Source organism: Nothobranchius furzeri, chromosome 12 (assembly GCF_043380555.1).
Source record: "Nothobranchius furzeri strain GRZ-AD chromosome 12, NfurGRZ-RIMD1, whole genome shotgun sequence".
In the NCBI taxonomy this organism is placed as follows: Eukaryota; Metazoa; Chordata; class Actinopteri; order Cyprinodontiformes; family Nothobranchiidae; genus Nothobranchius; species Nothobranchius furzeri.
In genome coordinates, this window is record NC_091752.1 from 15,678,896 (window position 1) to 15,699,362 (window position 20,467).

A 20,467-nucleotide genomic window follows, 5' to 3' on the forward strand; every position below is an offset into this window, starting at 1 on the left:
AGATCAAGGAAGCGCAATTTCACAGAAGAAGAAATTGAGGTACTTGCGGGTGAGGTGGAGAAATGAAAGGAAGTGCTTTTGCAAGACAAATAAGAGAAAATCTACAGAGTGGCACAGCGTTGCTGAAGCCGTCAATGTTGTGAATTCTTCAGAGAGATCTGTGGTGGATATAAAAAAAAAGATCCGATCAGGATTCAATCCCGACTCCCAGGTGAAAGTCATGCGCGCTAACCAGTCAGCCAAACAGAGATCTCCCCTGTACAAGTAGCCAGGGCGGATGATCAATCGGGTCACTGACAGGACACACACACTGTCACAGACCCATGACCTTCTGTCTCAATCTGCCCCCCTGCTGATATTCTGCATTCCATATTCTGCTCTTCAGGCTGTGTGTGTGTGTGTGTGTGTGTGTGTGTGCGTGCGTGCGTGTGTGTGTGCGCGCGCGCGCGTGGGGGGTCTTGTTCTGTGTGAAAACGAAGCGGTACAAGTGATAATGCTGCTGGAATTCATCCTTTTATCCTTCTCAGCAGCAGCGCTGCAGGTGCTCTCCATGTCCAAAATGTGCGTAAGCCAGGTCCTTAGTCAACTTAAAGTTGCGCACATTTTTCCGCTAAGTTTTCTTTCATAAATCCCAAAGTTTGCGTGGAAAGTTGCTTACGCAGTTTTCCGACCCCGTTTTGTGTGTAAGCAAGCTTGATAAATGAGGCCCCTGGTCACGAGATGTGTTCAATGGGGATGTGCTGTCTTCCTGCCCTCCAGCCAGAAACTGGGGGCGGGATCTTGATCTTGTGACATCAAGGGGTCAAGGGTCAAATAGTCACATTTAAGTATTTTTGGAGTTGCATTAAGAATTTTAAACCATACACCACAGCTCTAAGTCATCACATTCTGTACTTGCAGGATATCTTTTCTATCCCATCGCTTTTTATTCCCAATGTTGTCGCATCATGTCCTCCAACGAAATCGACCACACGTGTTATCTCTTTGTGATCTCATCTGTAGCGCTTCACTAACCCACCATCACTCAGCTTTCAGAGAACATTCCTCCCACCTCTGTATTTCTGTCAAACATCTTTTTCTCTGCTTATGAGGCTCTTAAGCCTCTTAAAAAACCGCCTCCGTAAACTCTTAACGGTTCTTTGGAGGTCTCTAAAGGCGAAAGATGTTTTGTGAGTAACTTTTGTCTTTACAAGGATCTGGTCTTAGCCACGGGAATAAATTCCTAAAGAAGGTTATATTTCTACGAATTGTTTTTGAATTTTGTCACATTAAGTAGCTCCTCGTACCAGAATGCTTTATTATTACAGTCATGCTGTAAATACCAAACAGGGTTGTGTCACTGAAATGGTTCCTGCTTCCATTTGTGAGCCGAATAAGCATGAAAAATTGTTATTTATAGTTTTATAATTCTCATCATAAAATAGCCCTGCGATGACCGATGTTTTTACCTTCTGCAAGAAGAATACAAAACTTCCTCTCATGTTGTACTTTAGCATTCCCTACCAAACGACCCCTTCATTATAATCTCTCGAATGCTCGAGTACTCTGTATTTTTCTCCTCTGAAAATACAGAAATTATAGTTTGAATGCTTAGAGTCCTTACCTAATTCAGCAGCAGGCTTTTATAATATTTTTGGAAATGAAAGTGGAACAAAATGTTTAAAGCTTTATTAGAAAGTTAAGTAAATGACTGTTTTTCTCAGAACAAATCCTTGAAGTCACAACTAACTCTTTCAGTCACACTAAGGGAACGACTTAACGTTATTTTTTTTGCTTTTTCAAAAACTTTTTCATTGAATCCGTTCCAGGTTTAGGCTGCAAATGTAAAACAACTAAAGCATGCGAGAGTGATCAAATCAGGTCACTCTAAGAAATTGAAATATTCAACCAGCAGGTGCAATTTCTGTTTCACTCGTATAATTTATTAGGCTGCAAGTATACCCTTTATTATTTCTGAGTGGCAAGTTATCGAATGAGTTAAAACATTAAAATATTTTGTTTTCATCCAAATAAACAAGAATTTGTTCTTTTTATCTATCCTAATCTCCGCAATTTGTTCTATTTCCTACATTTTCTAATGTTACCAACTGTTTTTATATAGCTTATATATAAAATTTTAAGAATTATCTTTTTTTTTAAGCTTCAAATGTTTTTATTCTGTTTATTACAAAAAATGCAGTAATTACCCTTTTGGATGTAAAAGTTGCAAATCTGTGGAAAGTAATATCGATTTTGTTGTTGTTGTTGCTGATGTTTACATTTTTTCCTTTTCAACTGTATGAGCAACATCATCCCCCAGAATAATTAAAGACTTTTATTTACATTCATTTATTAAATTAAAGCATTAGATTATAAACATTTTTTTCCCTTTGGTAATCAGTGGAAGTCACAAAAAAAGGAAATTAAAACAAAAAACGGTTTTTAAGCATGTTTCACATCAGAATAATCACTCTGGAAAAAGCCGTCTGACTTTTCTGTCAGTGTTTAGTTTTAGGAATTATGTACCTAAAACAAGCCATCTCAAAAATTGCCTGTTTGTGATGTGAGAAATAGAGAAATTAGCATAGAACCACCTCTCACGTGCAAGAGCGAGCTGCTGCTGGGGGAGCAGAAGCTCTACTTTGATCCCCTACCCAATATCGGAGCTTCTCAGCTTACAGCAGTATGAGCAGGAATGGGTGGGTGTGGTCAGCTCCAGCTTGTTTTCTTAAAGTGACAGTGCCCTGAAATGGCTCATTCTGGAAGGTACTGAAAGTGTCAAGAAGAAAACTGCTGAAATTGCTTCATGAGAGGTTTGGTGCAAAGAACTTCATGAGTGTGTTTTGTAGGTGTTATAACTTAAGAAAACATGTCATGTGTCCCCTTTAATATTTTCCTTTCAGTCGGTTGTGCCAGTGTTTTCTAACCAGCAAAGCTAAAAAGTAACATGTGCAGCACAATAAACTGATTTTGTCATTCCCTTTGTGTTTGCATGCAGGAGGTGCTGGACTTGGAGAGAAGTCTTGGGGGAGTTTTACTAGAACATCCCAAGCCGTTGCTCTTCAAAGACAGTTATCACAATCTCCGCCTGTCCATCCACGACATTCCTCACACTTACTGGAGAAGCAAACTTCTGGCCAAGTACCAGGTAGCATATTCTCGTTTTATCGTGTGAGGTCACGACAAACAGCTGCATAACCCCATAAACTTATCTTCATAACAATCTGACCTGATTAATTGTAGAAAATTGCAAAAAAAAAATTTGAAATATGAACATTTTTACCATATTTTACTTTGTGTTAAGGCTGAAAAACACAACAGAGATTGTTTTTCCTTGACCCCCGCTTACCTTATCTCTTCTTTATCTCTGGTGCAAATTAGCACACTTAGCTTTGTTTGAAACCAGACTTCTCTGATGCACATTGTGTCAACACGAGGCACAACATTTTTCATGAGAAATTTAAAAAAGAATGAAAATAAATGGAAGTAAAACAAAGGAAATGATGTGATTTCTTGAAAATCGGCTATAACTATAGGATGCTGTGGAAGAGTAACACACATTGTCACGATACGGCAGGAGGAGGTCGAACCCAAAGTGCAGAACTCAGAATGACTCGAGGCAGGAGAGGTTGTAAGAAAATAAATTCCTTTTATTAAGGAGGAGGAGCAAAATCCAAAAAGCACGAAGGATCTGGGAAACTCGAGGAGGACAAAAACAAGGCTGACAACATCTAACAATGGACTGACAACACACTGAGACGCAGACAGGGTTATACACACAGGGGCTGGGTGATTAAGGGAATTGGACACAGGTGAGACTAATAACCGAGAGGAGGAGCAGAACGGAGCAGGAGAGGAAACCAGACCTACCTGGGGAAGGAAGCAAAAATGAACCAAAGGGAGATATCTGACACAAGGGGAACCTAGAGAGGGCTGGAGAACACAAGGAGACACATGAGGGGGACGGAGGACGCAGAGCATGACACACATAGGGTTAAAAGGCGCAGCTGACTCCCAAAGCTCAATTGGAAATAAAAAAGTAAAAAAAGTAAATAAGCCAAAGTATGCATTAGAAAGTTCTTGATTTAAAATTAAATAAACTTTATTTAATCAGTTGTTTTCTGGGTGAGAACAGCTCGTGGACCTCATAGCCTTTACTGCTGCTGTAAACATCTCAGATGCATTCCCTCAGCTGCAGCAGTGACTTAACATTCTGACCCTGTTCTGAAAACCCAAACAGGCACTGTGATAGTGTTTCTAATTCATAGACTGTGTGCTTTAGAAATAAATCTAAGGAACTCATCCCTGAAAAGAAACTGCTGCTGTTTTTACATGAGGAATGTGCTGTTGGAAACAAAACCCCTTTCTTAGTTCTTTTATTTAATTTGTTGGCTTCTACAACAGGAGATACCCTTCTATCACATTTGGAGCGGCAGTCAGAGACCTTTGCACTGCACCTTTAGCCTGGAGAGAGCCAGCCTCGCCGTGTCGCAGCTTGCTTGTAAGATCTGTGTCCGACAGGTGGAAGGGGAGGGGCAGATTTTCCAGCTGCACACAGATATCCAGGAGGTGAGGATGAGATTGTTACCTATGCAGGTACAGAAAGTTGCACCGACGCTCACGCAGCTGCTTGTCCCTGTTAAACTAGACCCTCCTGCCTCACTCGCCGCTCCCGTCGGGAAGCCCCTGTCTACCTTCTTCACAAGTGGGACCGTATGCCTTTCGCCTGCCTGACTCCATCCGCCAGAAGATCTGTGCCAGTCTTGATGCTCCCAGTGCCCGAGGGTGCGACTGGAGGCTCCTGGCTCGCAGTCTGGGCTTTGACAGGTCAGATCCATCTCCCACAACCTTTAAAGTGAAGGTCAGTCACCATTAGTGGTCTATTTTCCAATAATTAGAGCTTCTTTCTTTCATTCAGGTATTTGAACTACTTTGCCACAAAGCCTAGCCCCACAGGTGTTCTTCTGGACTTATGGGAGGCATGTCACCAAGGTGATGCAGACTTGGTCTCTCTGGCGACAGCACTGGAGGAGATGGGCAAAAGTGAAGTGCTAGTTGTCATGACAACAGATGGGGATTGTTGATTGGTGCGAGGAACAAAAAAAGTAGAAGAAAAAGAGCAACCCTTTTTTGTCCCACCGCGGTGAAATAAGAATACTTGCCGATGAATATGCACATGTTGACACAAATCCTTCATCAGCAGAGCTTTTTGGTTGCTTCACACGTGCTGTATTACCTCTGCCTCACCTTCTCTTTCAGTGACCCATAATCAGCTGCTGTAGCGACATGTCAACCATCACTATGTTGGCCCGTCCAACTGCCAAATGGATTCAGCCTGGACTCTCCAAAGCAATGTTGCATCTGCAGAACAACAAACCCATTTTTTAGCCAACTGGTGTCAAGTCTTTTGAAAATTGTGTTAATCCTGTGTATCAACAAAAGTGCTTTAGGGTAAACCAGCTAACAACTAAAATCCATGCATTAAGACTCTTAAAGGTGCATTAAGTAAGAATTTTACAGTAAAATGTTCACAAAGAGGTCTAATGTCTCAGTCATATTGGAAGGAAGGTTACACTGAAACATGTTTCAGTATCAGCCAGCTGGGGCATTGCCAGGTTCTCTCTTTTTAAAACAGCCTCCATACTTCCTGGTTCAGAGCCAATCATATGTGAGTCCGCAAAGCTGCCAAGTCTTCAGCACAAACACAGAGTCTACATTTGCCAGCAAAAGGCAGCAGCGCTGTGCAAAAACTGAAACCAGAAAACAGGAGTGACCAAGAAGTTATTTTTTGGTACTTGCATATTTTTTGTTTTACACTAATATCGGGTGAAACAGGCTAGAGGCTAACGTTGAGCTAACATTGAGCTAAAAATGTCAAGCTTTTTTTTTTCATTTAGCCACAAATCTATATTACCATATAATGTATTTATCAACATATCAACTTACTGCGTATGACTCGTCTTCACTCGACACCTAGAATCATCTGACACTGAACCGTAACTGGCAACCGGAATGATACTCATGACAGGCAGTTGAGAGCGGTCTCTTTTGTTTGGACACAGGGACTGCAGTACCCATATTTGACCACAAGATGGCATTCTTACTTCATGCACCTTCAATGCACAGAAACACAAAAACGTGGAGATGAGGAGCACTTCAGTAGCAACATGAATGCAGATGACCTAACATCCCCACCTCATGGCAGGGGCCTTTGTTTTGAATGACAGGCAGCTCCAACCTGCCTGCAGCCACACACACATACACACACACACAAAGCGGGGACGTCTTGTCTATCCATTTTGGATCGCTATCGAACCCCCGAGGTTTCCGTCATATCACTTTTGGCTGTGGGAAAAATACATAAATAACTAAAGCTGCCTCTTCTTTGTGGAAGGAGATGAAATAGCAAAGTTTGTTTTAGGACTGGCAGATAACTTGACTGACTCTTTTTATTCTACCAACAAATGCCTCAAAGCCTCGGCATATCATCCTGCCTCACAGGGGTGTTTCTCTTTCATGTCTCCCTGCATTCCTCCAGAACAAACTGCATCTTCCCTTAAAAGTTTCCTTTGGGGAACGCTCTTTAATTTATTATCCATATTTGTGGATTGCATTCATTGTATTTTCTTTTTTTTCCACTCATTGTCATCGACAGTATAATCATAGAGAACAGGCTTTACCGTTTGTGCTTCTTTAGATTTATCGAGCTGCTCCGTACTTTTTGTTTTATTTCTCACCCAGATGTTTGGCACACAGTTGATGTGTGTAAGGAATAAAGAAAAATGTGTTTATCTTATTTTAAATGTTGCACATCTATTCAAAACGACCCAGTAAGAATTCCTGGTGAGTTTAGCGTTAAGAGATGATTATGGGATAAATTAGCCTTATATTGAATTGATCCGGCAGCACGGGACCATGTACACTAAATTACCTCAGCACTAACGAAAATATGTTGCAGTTTATCCACTTATTATTGTATTTTATTCACATTTGTCCCTTTTTTCTCCCCTCAAATAGAAAATGTATTGATTTGTTTTTTGATTCTGGAGCTGCCTGCCTTTTGGTCGGGATCCTCAGCTAGCATTGATCTGCTAGTCATCTACAAATGTATCATTTATTGTTTTATTTCCTCTCCCTTAAAAGCAAAAACAAGTGTTCATATCTTTAAAACAACAGAAACCAAAACGCCGGCAGTATCCCTCCTCTTCAGCAGTGAGTCACGTCACTGTTGTGTGAATGAATGAAGACACGTGTGTGTGTGTGTGTGTGTGTGTGTGTGTGTGTGTGTGTGTGTGTGTGTGTGTGTGTGTGTGTGTGTGTGTGTGTGTGTGTGTGTGTGTGTGTGTGTTTTAGAGAGAGAGAATGTTCTTTCATGTGGGCAGGTTGATGTTCTCATACAAAATGTGTACATTATTAAGAACTGTCTTTATACGTGCTATGCAAGTGCTAAAGAACACTGAAGCATTTCAACTTCTTTTGTTTCCTGGAAGAGTAAATCTATTTTTTCAGATCAGAACATTGACAGGGTTTTGATTTTGTATCCTAAAGTGGTTTAAAGGAAGGTTACTTGTTCCCTTGGGAGATGCCGGGCCGTGTACTGGAAGTGTTGGATCACTCTCCCAGGATGTTACAAATAACACACACAGAGCGGGTTCAGCATTGGCATTGGGAGTGCATGTCCTGCAGGTCTTTGCCATGAGGAAATCCCTGACCAGACCCCACTCAGAACTCTTTTGGATCCCCGAACACTGCAGGACAATTCTCTTTCCTCAGTTCTTGTTAAACAAACTGGCCAGGTGCAGACTACAGTGTTTATCTGTCCACATTTCCCGAGCGCCTGCTGGGTTGTCGGCCATATTGCTGGATATATATATTTTTTTTATTTTTGCCGGAGCTCTGCTGCACTTGAAGATGCTCCTTTCAAAGAGGTGAAAACTCAGCCATCGTTCAAGAAGTCAAGACATTTTTACAGAAAACTAAATGGACTCAGTGACATCCTTTTGTCTCTGTAATGTACCAATTGTACATAACTGTCTAGCCTTCTTACTTGTAACTAAACATAATTTTTATGCAATAAATTATATTTCTTAGTTTAACTTCAGTGTGTGTGTGTTTTTGAGCTTTTAGTCTTAAATGGCATCTATTTCATGATTTTATCTGAAAATGTGGAGCTACTCACCCTGCCCTTTTCTTCACACCTCACTGAGAAATTCCCTTTAGGTCCATTTAGCTTCGAAAGCTTTTAACTGGCAGGGAGACGAGTCCTCACATTAAACGCTCTTGGAGACACAAACAGTTGCCTTGAAGGAGACACGGTTATTTACATCAAGGCTTCTTTTAACCTCAAGATTTTTTATGACTGCAGGATCAAACTGGGCTTTTATTGTCTAGAAAAATGTCCAAATTAGATAAGATGAGACAATTTTATTCATAAGAGTTGGTAAATGTACACGGTATAAAAAATAACATAGATCTTACGGTAAAACACCGGCAGCTGAATGGTACCGTACAATTACGGGCATTTTTTTTCTTTTATGGTAAGAAGGTATTTTTCTTGTTTTTACATTTAAAAATAGTACTGAAGTCAGTATTTTACTGTAGAAGAAAATATTTTTACTTGAAAAAAATATTGTTTTACTGTAAAACAAACATGACAATAATGTATACAATAAAATGTATGCCAATAAAAACAGTTTTTCCCACTAAAACAAAATTCAAAAGGTTTTCCTCAAATCAATTCATAGAATGAAATAACTGATTAAATGCCATTAACTCATTCACTGCCAGCTGTTTCCTGATCAGAAAAGCCCTTCGCTACCAGTGTTTTTCAGCATTTTTATTGTTTTTTTAAGAGTCACAGAACATTACGCGCTACTACGATGATGTCAACGCTAAAACTACCAAAACAAAGAGTAGACTCACTCATGCTTCTGCGTCAGTGCTAACTAGCTAGCACCTAAATGCAGCTAAGCACACCGGGAAACAGGAAGTGAATGTTCACACCATTACCATCAACAAAAAGCTATGTTTTTTTCAGTAAATAAATGTAAAAATGATAGCGTTTTACCGTTGTAAATTTTAAGGAATTTTTCCGTAAAGAAAACTATGCAAGAGTGCTTTACAGTAGAATTATGTAGTTTTCACAAAGAAAAAAATGTTCAAATTATTGTTTTCACAAATTAATTTATTTACAACAACTTCACGTAAAATCATCAGTTTTAGAGAGTTTTATAGTTGACCAGTTTTTCCTGTCATGGTTTCACAATTTATCACTGTTAAAAATACGGTTATTTTTTACAGTGTACGTTGTTATTATTACTGAGACAAACATAAGAGATATGTGGCCATTTGCTTAGTGGAAAAGCTTAATTTACCTTTCGTTCCTGAGGCCAAAAAGAAACCAGAAGTTTATCAATTTGTGACTTTGATCAGCTTCTTTTTTTTTTTTTTTACCATGTCCTGTCTGGCTGTGAAGCAAGCAGAATTGATGTCTGAATGCTGGTAACAAGCCTTACAGATTTACTCTCAGGTGGAGCATCAAAGCGTCTGCTTTTAATGTCACGCCTGATACTTAAAACTTTATTGTTATTGTTTTTGAATGCTTTGTAATTCCGACCAGACACGGAGACAGAGGTGAAAGAGAAAGGAAAAGAAAAGGTGGTGAGAGAGGAGGGGGGGGGGGGGGGTCCACAAAAATAAACAATAATGAACAAGAGTCTGCTTCTAGACCTGCAGAAAAAGACTAAAAAAAGCAAAAGGGCAAAAAAAAAGGGACACAACAACAATACAACAAGATCAAGCTATCACTGCATCAACTTGATGAAGAAATATATAATCAACATTGCTTAACTGAAGAATCACGATAATAAATCACAGTGCATTAAGTGCCCACCATAGTCTTAAGACATGTGTTGAACGTGCCCAAGCCCATACTTTTGAGAGCACCATGTGAGCACCTGTGTGTGTACACGCGCTTGTTTATGTAAGGTTTCTCTATAGGAGCGTCCAACAGAGAGTGTGAGGGACCACAGATCCGCCCTCCAAAGATGCGTAGGAGACGGGGGGAGCTCCAAGTCCCAGAGATCCAGGCACTGCCCCAGAACACAGGAACCCCAAGGAGACTGCAACCAGAAAGGCCCCCGCCCCACTCAAGAGGCACAGAGGATCGCCCCGGAGGGCCACAACCAGCAGCCGGCAGAGTCCCAGGAGACATCAGCGGCAAGCCCACAGGCCCGCCCGCAGCCTCCCACCCCCTAGCCGGCCGAGCCCGGGACCCAGCGACCCGGGACCCAGCGACCCGGGACCCAGGGACGACCACCCCCGCCGGGGACCCAGCAGAGCCCAGGGACCCAGACCCCACCAGGCAGCCACCGGGATCTATCAGGCAGATGCCAAAATCTTAAACCCCCAGACCCGGTTGCCACGAACACTCAGGCAGACCAAGGCACAACCCCTCACACCATGTGTGGCAGGGGGACAAAGATCTATATCATCACTTTGATCAGCTTCACCTTTCCTTGTTGATTTGTTTCATAAAGATATTTTTAGCCTCTTTTTTCCATTGTTTACAATATAATCCAAGGGTCGAGCAAGTTTTCTCTTCAGGCAACCAAACAAATTCACTTCCTACTTTGTTTTATTTAAATGAGAACATTCAGTTTCATTCTGTTAATCAAATGTTGGGATTTTGGTTCTACAGAAGAAGATGCCATATGTGCTGCATTATGGCGCCATCTTCTGGAAAATTTGGCTCAGTAGAGACCCCTCTAACCCAACACAAATAAATAAATAATAATAAATCGAAATCATGGCAGTTTATTTGAAGTACAAAGTAAAAGTTTAAAATGACTAAAATGACTTTTGCAGCTTAGTCGTTGCAAAGAGAAAAAATATTTTATGAAGTTATGAATACTTTTTTCCAATAAATAAACACAAATTTGGCTTGAATTTTTAACACTACACATTTCTGATTAATAAACTGTCAGCTGCAAGCAAGACTAATAAAAGTAAATCCAGTTATTAGATTTAATTAAGTTTGATGGATATTATAATTTTGTTTCTTGTGTAATCCCAAAGTTTAATTCAACACTTTCAAACTATGCTTGTTTTCATCTTATCTACACATATTTCACAGACTACTGCCTGATTCATGCTTCTGTGTTAGTGCAGAGACACGCAACGCCATTATCCATCCTTGCGGGCCTTCTGGAGAGCCCCGCAAGGACGGACGGAGTCAAGCTCTCGTTTCTAAACATCCGTCTGGTCGAGACAGAGAACGCAAGCTTGTGATTGGTCAGGCCACCACTGTCATCTCCATAGACTGTAATTCATCTCCGACCACCACATATATATATATATATATATATATATATATATATATATATATATATTAACTTCTGAACCATGGGTTTCTGGAAGAACAAAAACATGAATGCAAGTCAACAGGGCTAAAAAAACGCTATTTTCAATTCAATTCAAGTTTATTTATAAAGCGCCAAATCACGACCAGAGTCGTCTCAAGGCACTTCACATAGTAAACATTCCAATACAGGTCAGTTCATTAAGCCAGTCAGTAACACGTTACCTAAGGAACCCAGCAGATTGCATCGAGTCACTGACGAGTGTCAGAGTCTTTACAGTATTTTCTAATCCCATTTGTTTTATTATTATTAATAACAATAATAATAATAATAATAATAATAATCAAACTTACATATCGCTTGTTTAGGACACTCAAAGACACTTTCACACATTCTCACATTCACACACTGCTAGTGATGCTAAGCTACTTTGTAGCCACAGCCTGGGGCAGTTTGACAGAGGCGAGGCTGCCATCTGGCACCATCGGCCCCTCTGACCACCGCCAACACAGGCAAGTTGGGTGAAATTTCTTGCAAGGACACAACAGCAGGACACCCCTGGCAAGAGCTGGAATCGAACCCATGACCCTCCGATCATGAGGCACCTGAGATGCCACTGTTTTGTGCCATGATGTCAGTGAATTTTAAAAACACATTTTGATAGTTCTTGGCGCTTACTTTCGAACGGGGGGGAATGCTATTTTAGGTTATCTGTGAAAATAAGTCCAGGACTACAAATGTGTTTCACAAAAGTGACGTCATCGAACTAGACACTGAGAAAACTGAAGGAAAGTGGCAGTAAATTCATCAAACTTCCCACAGAAGGAAAGAACCACCATAAATCTGGCCATGTGGGAAGTAGCAGGTACGTTAGGGGAGAGGAGATTATGTGGTGACCGTGACGTCACATGCGGCGTGCAATTTCTGGTGTGTAGACATGCTAATTACGAACTTTTACAAGCTGATAAATCTCAAAGTACATGACTGGCGTGCTCGAAACACCCTGTGTGATGTGGAAACTGAAAATCTGTACCCTGGCTGCGGGATGATTACCCCCTTGCTACCAAACCCAACGAGGAAGACCTCTAAACCTCCCAATTGGACTGAACCTCCCACTGGTGCACCTTTAGTTCATCTCCCCTGAATTAAACTCATTTACTTTCTTCTGAGTCTTTGGTTTGAGTTCACTCATTTGAGTCCTTCCATCCTCATCATGACCAAAATATTGTAAAAACTACATTTTTGCCAGTTCTTTTTGAAAATATGGAGATCTGAAAGTCACTTTACAGGTTTTAGCTTTAACACAGTTACAGAAATATTTTCAGTTAAAAATATTATTTATAATTGCATCATGAAACTGAGAAGTTATCATGTGCTGCTGGGATCATGAGGGAGTCAGGACAAATATCAAATGATTACTCTGATAAATGTTTAATGGATAGCTCAACTGGTAAGGCACCTGACTTACATGCAGAGGACCCGGGCTGAAATCCAGGCTGGGACAAATAACAACGACCAGTCTAAGTCATCAGGTAAGGCCCTTGGTGCTAAGTCCTACCTCATGTCATGATGTACAAACTACTGGCTGCAGTATCACCTGGCTAAATAAGTTTTGATACAAGAAAGGGTTTATTTATAAACAACATTGATATGCAAAATTAACAAATACTTTAATTTGATTTCAATCACTGTAAATTAATTTACAGTTCTTTAGTAAAGATATTTACTGTAAAATCTACATAAAAACTCTGGTAACCACAGCTGCCAGGGATTTCCTGTAAAAACAGATTTTTTTATTTTACAGTGTACAGCAAAAAGCGTTAAAAACTACAGCGTTGCGCGGTACAGTCTGCATTTCCGTCTTTTTTCTGATTGGTTGTTTTTGAGCTGGCTAATACCGCCCCTCAAGTGCCTCTCTGCCTGTGAGTTAGAGACTCATCCTCTGTACAGAATTGAACAGAGGATGAGTCTGGCGGTCGAGGCTGTAAAAATCACACCCTGTGGTAAAATTAGGTTACTGCAACAACTTTAAACTATTCTGGAGCTTTTTGCCAGCTGTAATCAAATTACAATTGTCGGCACTGCAGTATTAGCTGACAGGAGACATGGCAACCCCACACTCACTGATGGTAAACAGCCTTGACACCCAACATCCGCCAAAGATGTTCCATCACCCCAGAGGTGAAGTGAGTTCCCCTATCCGAGTTAACATGTTCGGGGAGACCGAACCGGGAAAAGATGTGGTTCATCAAGAGGACAGCAGTTGTCTGAGCCGTGTCGTTAGAGGCCGGCAAACACTCAACCCATTTGGTGAATGCACAGGTCACGGTCAAGAAGTATTTATTACCTCTGCTGGACTTGGTCAGGGGCCCCACCCAATCAAATTGCAGGTCCGATCACGGTGTGGACGGCCCTCTACTCTGAAGAGGAGCTCTGTGGATGTGGTTAGACGGTTGAAATTGACAGCAAACCAAACAGCTCTGGATGTAGTCTGAGACATCTCGACGCATCCCCGGCCAATAAGCAACCTGGCTCAGGGCACCGAACGTGGCCTTGACACCTTTGTGCCCAGATGAAGGAGAATCATGAGCTTGTGCTATCATACCCACTGGACCATCTGGTTGTCAGTCTCCCTGAACCACTGCACTTGCTGGGCATGCAAAGTGTGCATCGAGGAGCAGTCTGGACATCAGAGTCATAATCAAATGTGTTTTATTGCCATATGTGCAAGAAATCACAACATTAGGAAATTGCTGCTGCACTTGGTGCAAGAAAAAATAAACGATAAGCAAAATTTTGAATTAAGAAATAAACACAATGAAATTATGATAATACAGGGAGGCAATAATTAGAGAAGCGGCTACTTTAAACAAGTCAGCGTAGGTACTGGTTAGAGCGGATCGGTTCAGGTGCAAACGCAACACAGGGTCGGGTGACAGAAGCAACAGGAGTGGGCAGTTCTCGACATTCATGAGTCTGACCACAGAGGGGGAGAAACTGTTTTTGTGGCAAGAGGTTCTGGTCCTTTCTGTGCCTTTTTATAAAGGAGAGGTGAAGTCCATGATGAAACACAAAGCTACAGAGAGAGATGGTAGAAACTGTGGATGAGAGAAGAACTGGCACGTGGGATTTTCATCATCCAGAAGACAGTGGGTAGGATGAGGACAGTGGGACGTAATAGAAGGGAAGAGGTTGTACTCTCCAGATTATGTTTTGGTCATACAGATTATTATTGCTATTATCATTTTATCTTGTGGCTGCTGGTATTTTAAACTTTTATTTATTTATTTATTTATTTATTTATTTATTTATTTATTTATTTATTTATTTATTTATTTATTCGTTGGGGGGGATTCTGGTAGTGCCTGCTTTGCCGCTCCGCTCCAGTAGGGGGCGATAAAGCACCTTTAAGTTGCTTAAACCGCCAGAAAACATCACAGAGAAGAAGCGGTGACAGTTGTGCTGAATGCGGCACTTGAACTTCTAGCAACATCAGTTCAGTGATGAGGTATGTGTGTTTTTTTCCCTGTGCTTTATTCTTTAAAGCAACGTTTGACTCGAGTTGGGTAATTTAGCTACGTAGGTGTAAGCGCTAACTAGCTTACTAGCGTTAAAACTTTATGCTAACATAATGAGAAAACCGCGAACTTAAACAAAAATAACAACAAAGTGAATTACCCCTAACGTTATGTGTTGTTTTAGTTGCAGCTTCGTGTAAATCTTGGTTAAGTTTCTATCCGGTTGTGTCTGAGTAAGCATAAATACTAGTTCCTCATTGGTGACAGTCAGATTAAAATATCAGCTGTTTTTTATTAGCTTCGTTAAAAACTCAAAGCTTGATTTATTCCAGGAAGTTATGTCAATGAAAGCCTGTTTTACTCCGTTTTTTTACCACCTTCTACCATTATTATTCTACAAGTGGATCGCTGCTGGCATTTTTCTCGTGGTTTAGAGGTTTGCAGAAGAGAGGTGTGATGCAATTGTTGCTGCTTTGAGTCACAAGATGCCCTAAAACACAAGCTGTGAGAATCGCAGAAGAAGGCCCTATAGGCAAACATTTTTCTGTGTGAAGACTTCTTAGTTCGCCAGGTTGATACACATGTGGGACTCTTACATGTTTAATTTAGTGTTGATTTAAAAAATCCTCTCATCTGATCCACAGCTTTCAGTCGAATACCATCCTCTTCTGTGCTGTGCAGCTTTCCTTTTTGTCTCCCATCTTCACTTACCTCGGTCCTCTGTATGAAAATGAACCACGCAGAAGCAGCACACCCAAGTGTCAACTCGTCTTACCTTCCAAATTTACACGATGAACAAAGTGCAACAGAAGATGAGGGTGAGGACTGTGGTCCTTCTGCATCTCTCGTACCAAAACTTTCCTCGACACCCCTCGCTGTGCGCTTCAGTCCAGAGGACTCGTATAATCTGGTTTACATCATCTTTTTTGTGATGGGCATCAGCTCCCTGCTGCCCTGGAACTTTTTCATAACAGCCCGGGACTATTGGACCTACAAACTTAACAACAACACCGTTCACGGTGAACAATCAGACCTCAGTGTAAGTAGCAGAGCTTCTCTGTGATCTTCAGCTCCCTCTGTGTGCACAGAACTTTGTGTGTTTGTCAGTTTCTGCATCTTTAGGACAGAAAATAAAACTGATGGATACTGATAGCAAGTTTTATTTCATAAATTCATAAGAAAAAAAACCTTTGCAAGAAAATCAAGCAGATAAATGAACATTTTAGTTCTTCTCTTCCTTTCAGTTTACATTTTGTGTGAAAGCATGTGAGAATGTGATTGTTCTCTTGTTTGAAAGGATCCTTTAACACAAATGCCTGTTCTTTCTCTGCAGGTCAACTTTGAAAGTTATCTGTCTGTTGCCTCCACAGTACCCTCCCTGCTGTTTCTAATACTCAACTATTTCCTTGTAAACAGGTTAATATCTTACACATAATTAAATATATCAGCAAATAGATTGTGTTTTTATTTGAGTTAACCAATAGAAACTACAGAAATACCCAGTCAGTCTTTGATCAGCTCGAGCCTAATCCCAAGTGCATCTGTGTGTTTATTGACAGGTTGTCTCCAAACTTTAGAATCCTATCATCTCTCATTGTGATGCTGTTGGTGTTCGTGTTGACCACGGCGCTGGTGAAGGTGGATGTGTCGGACCGCAGGACAGAGTTCTTTGTCGGCACTCTTGCCAGTCTGGCAGTCCTCAGCGGAGCCTCCAACCTGTTATGTGGCAGCGTGTTCGGGTTTACCGGATATTTTCCCATGAGGATCTCTCAGGCCCTGATAGCAGGTGGCGTCCTCTGTCAGTTTTAGAGCCTGGCTTTAGTTTTTCTGTCAGGTTGCTTCAGATAGTGGAGGAACTGATTTCCTTACACAATTGGTAAAATTACCAATCCATTTAGGGGGATTAAATGTTGAAATCAGACCCTGGACATGGCCCGGTTTCACCAGATGCTTTAGTTAATGCTCTAATATTTTGTCTGCTTGTCTGAAGTCTGGTTCAGTAGGTTTCCGGGTATTTGATTGCGTTGTTTTTCTCTCCCAGGCCAGGCCATGGGGGGTACGTTGAGTGCAGTAGCATCAGTAGTGAACCTAGCTGTAACTGAGGACATAACCAACAGCACACTCTACTACTTCCTCACAGCTGATGTCTGCATCCTGCTCTGCATCATCGCATATTTACTTTTGCCCAAGCTGGCTTATTCAAGGTCAGTTGCAGCAAAATTGTTTTTGTCCTTTCTCATTCTGCATGTTCCGAACACATGATTTAAAAAATTCTCCTCAGTTGTCAGTAATTTTGTATTTATAGCTGCTTGTTTTATGCCATCAGCAAGTGAAAACTGATCTTCATTTGCCATGTTGTTAATGCATCAAGCATGCTTGATCTGATGAGATGAAATAGTTTGACAGTTTAGTTCCACTGAAAGATGATTTGAAGATAATTCGGTCATCAAAGCAACAGCTCACAGAACAAGTCCAACTTTTGTTTTCTGTTTCTAGTCACTACATTCAGGCAGCAAAGCGTGTCGGTCCAGGATCCATCAGCGAGAGTCGGACTGCACATGCTGTTCCACCCCTGCAGCCCATCTTGAAGAAGGCATGGGTTCTTGGTCTGAGTGTCTTCGGTGTCTTCTTTGTCACCATCTCAGTGTTTCCATCTGTATCGTCGGGGATCCAGTCTATGAACAAGGACAGCAACAGTCCGTGGACCACCACATACTTTATGCCCATTACCAGTTTCCTGTTATATAATGTAGCAGACTTCTGCGGCAGGCAGGCGACAGCCTGGGTGCAGGTCCCTGGTCCCACCAGTCCAGTCCTGCCGGTCCTGGTGCTGTGTCGCGTTGTCCTGCTGCCGCTCTTCGTGTTGTGTAACTACCAGCCACGGGACCACCACCCTACTGTTGTGTTTAACAGTGATGTGTACCCCATAGTTTTTAACTGCCTTCTAGGTCTTTCCAATGGGTACCTGGGCACGCTGCCCATGATCTATGGGCCAAAGGTGGTACCTCGGGAGGTGGCGGAGGCCACGGGTGTGGTGATGACGTTCTTTCTCGCCCTGGGATTGGCTGCTGGGTCTGCGTTTTCTGTGCTGGTTGTGCACAGCATCTGAATTTTGAAACAAAAACCTGCGAACAACACTACAGTCAGTTGAAACTGTGCCAACAGGAGTGTTGAAATGTACAGCGAGTTGTGTTTAAGGGAAAGTGCAATCAAGCTTCTCATTTTCACCGGACCAATAACTATTTTTGTTGTTTCCAGTCGCCGTTGTTCACCTTAAGTGTTCTATACACAAACTCTCAGGTCATATTGAAGAGATTAGTTTGCATGTAACGGGTTGCTTTGGATAATCTGTAAATCAGACATTTTGTAAATTGTAATAAAAAAAAAGTAGATTTAAGTGAAAAGTTGTGTAAACTAATACTGAAAGTGTGCTGAGCTCAGCAAGTCTCAATAAACAGGACGTTGGGGAAAGGGGGGATTGAGTTCATTCTGATTTTCACATCCTCTTTTCAACGTTTTTCTGAGCAGGAAAACAAGAAACATCTGTTCATGTTTGACGTTTGCTCTGGTCCACCTCTAGCAAGCCAGCTGTCGCCATCTCAAAGGTCATTTTTAATCACCTACCCAGAGGGTTTAAAGGGGACATGACTTAAGTTGTAACAGTTCTACGGTCGATACAAACCAAGTTTATGAAGTTCTTTACACAAAGTCCCTCTCACAAAGATTTCAGCAGTTTTATTCTTGCCGTTTCAGTATCTTCCGACACCAGTTGTTTCAGGGCTCTGTCCTTATAAGAAATCATAAAACGAGTTCAAGTGAAAGTATATCATTTCCAGTGCTTTATTAGCAATCAGGCAACCAACAACGGCGTAACAGAAATTTTTGAAATGGTGAATCAAAGTGATTTATGCATAATTAAATAAAATTGCAGGAGATCAAAATAATGTTAAAATATACATTAACTAATAAAAACACTAAGCCAATGACTTTAGCTTATATGTAACTTGTTGAAACTACATAGAACATTTTTCAATCATATCAAGTTCAAATCTTCAGATCTTCAAAAGTAATTTAAAAAAATGTAACCTGACTGTGCCGTGCCAAATGAACAAATTGCACATGCAATAACAACCATTGTCCAAGTCATTTCAGAAAAGGCTCCAGCAGGCCTTGGGGTCCACTTTGTTAGCACTAGGGGCTTCACAGGATGTGCATGTTGCACTCCTCCCTGTTGCCAGCCACGACCTCACATAACTCTGTGCATTAAATTGATCCAATGGTGGTCCGTTGCATTTGAGGAAAATCGTTTTGAAAGCCTTTTGATGTGAAGTGAGTTTCTTTTATCAGTGAGTGTCATTCATTGAACTGAAAGCTCGTTCACATCAACTTGATACTGCAATGGTGTGGGCAGCTTTAAGAAGAGCTTCAGGGCTGCTGGTATCTTGGAAGCTTTTAGGTCTTTATACTCCCTAAATCCTGAGACACTTTCCCTTTCCTCAATTTTGAATCTCTCACATAAACGTCTGACCTCCGCATCGCCGTACTGAATATCTGGTGTTGCAGGCCAGGAGTCAGACTGGAGGACCTGGATATCCTTGAGGAGTAGACTGTCTTTATAGTCGAGGTTCTGCTGACATGTAGCCGGTCAGAATGGAGTGCAGGATGACTCCTAAGTTGTTGGAGTCATCCTGCACTCCACATTTACAGCCAGGCTACGGAAAAACTGCGGGATTGATTTTTGGAACCCTTTAATTTTCATGCAGCTTTACATCACTGAAGATTTTCTTCTCTTCTGCTTCAATTGCCACTTGTGTTTGTGGGCCAGGTGTGGATACTATTGACTCAAAGACACGGATTTGCCGGGCTAGCAACCTGTCGGCTTGGTCCAATGTCACATCTCGTCTCTGGAGCATTCTTGAGAGGCCACTGAGTTCTGTGAGAGCATCATACATGACACTAAGATTGGCCACAAAGGAGACAGAAGTAAGAACGTAATTAAGTCCTTTGTATTTTGCTCTCTCTTGAATCCCCGTTGGTATCAGCAGCAGCACTTGTGAAGTGCATCTGCAGAGCTTCATAGTTTTCCCATACTGCTTTCACTGTTCTCTCACTTGAAGCAACCCAACACACTGATAAAACACATCCTATCACAAGAAGACGCTGTCCAACACTATGAGCACTCTCGGTTAATTCTCTTTGGTTTTTTGGGGATGCATGGTAGAGGGAGTACAGCTGATCTAAAAAAAATTGAAGTGATTGATTCCCCCAGCCTCCTTCAAAACATCACATACTGCCAGTTCCAGTCTGTGGTTGGAACAATGCCAGACAAACTAGTTAGGGAATTTGCAACAAAGCTGTGCAGCTACACCTGCTTTCCTCCCAAGCATCACTGATGCTCCATCAGGGTCAAAGCCATCCTGCTCCTGCTGCAAGATCACTCAGGTGACGTGGTAGTCCCATAGAGATGTGCCTCTGTGTCTGTGGTGTCTGGCAGGTGTAATGTGACTTCCGACAAAGGCTTATGCGCTCCCTCCTTCACGCACTTTGAGTGCGTCACGTGCGCTCTGTACACGAATGGACTTGGAGTGGCGGCGCCGCCAGCCCCCCGCT

At 41.6% G+C, this 20,467-nt stretch overlaps 2 protein-coding genes across 4 annotated transcripts in view; both read left to right on the top strand.

Moving 5' to 3' along the window:
• Positions 1–5,250, top strand: part of unc5b (unc-5 netrin receptor B) — a 75,757-nt gene extending 70,507 nt beyond the window's left edge. For all 3 annotated transcript variants that reach the window (XM_054750189.2, XM_054750190.2, XM_054750191.2), the window contains 4 exons: positions 2,978–3,127; positions 4,384–4,548; positions 4,628–4,806; positions 4,898–5,250. In XM_054750189.2, coding sequence (XP_054606164.2) covers positions 2,978–3,127; positions 4,384–4,548; positions 4,628–4,806; positions 4,898–5,063 — 660 coding nt within the window. In that variant the 3' untranslated portion in view covers positions 5,064–5,250. The remainder of the gene's footprint in view (positions 1–2,977; positions 3,128–4,383; positions 4,549–4,627; positions 4,807–4,897) is intronic.
• Positions 5,251–14,748: 9,498 nt separating this feature from the next.
• Positions 14,749–18,097, top strand: slc29a3 (solute carrier family 29 member 3). The gene is made up of 6 exons (XM_015944513.3): positions 14,749–14,847; positions 15,502–15,896; positions 16,191–16,273; positions 16,417–16,643; positions 16,899–17,061; positions 17,354–18,097. The coding sequence occupies exons 2-6, from the start codon at positions 15,582–15,584 to the stop codon at positions 17,964–17,966; spliced, it is 1,401 nt and encodes a 466-aa protein (XP_015799999.3). The 5' UTR covers positions 14,749–14,847; positions 15,502–15,581; the 3' UTR covers positions 17,967–18,097.
• The last annotated feature ends 2,370 nt before the right edge of the window (positions 18,098–20,467 follow it).

What these genes read in the sequence shown, in the direction of transcription:
- slc29a3 (XM_015944513.3), top strand. Translation starts at nt 15,582, where the DNA reads ATGAAAATGAACCACGCAGAAGCAGCACACCCAAGTGTCAACTCGTCT. An exon ending in GTGAACAATCAGACCTCAGT is followed by an intron (nt 15,897 to 16,190) that starts GTAAGTAGCAGA and finishes CTTTCTCTGCAG; the next exon opens with GTCAACTTTGAAAGTTATCT. An exon ending in CTCTCAGGCCCTGATAGCAG is followed by an intron (nt 16,644 to 16,898) that starts GTGGCGTCCTCT and finishes TTTCTCTCCCAG; the next exon opens with GCCAGGCCATGGGGGGTACG.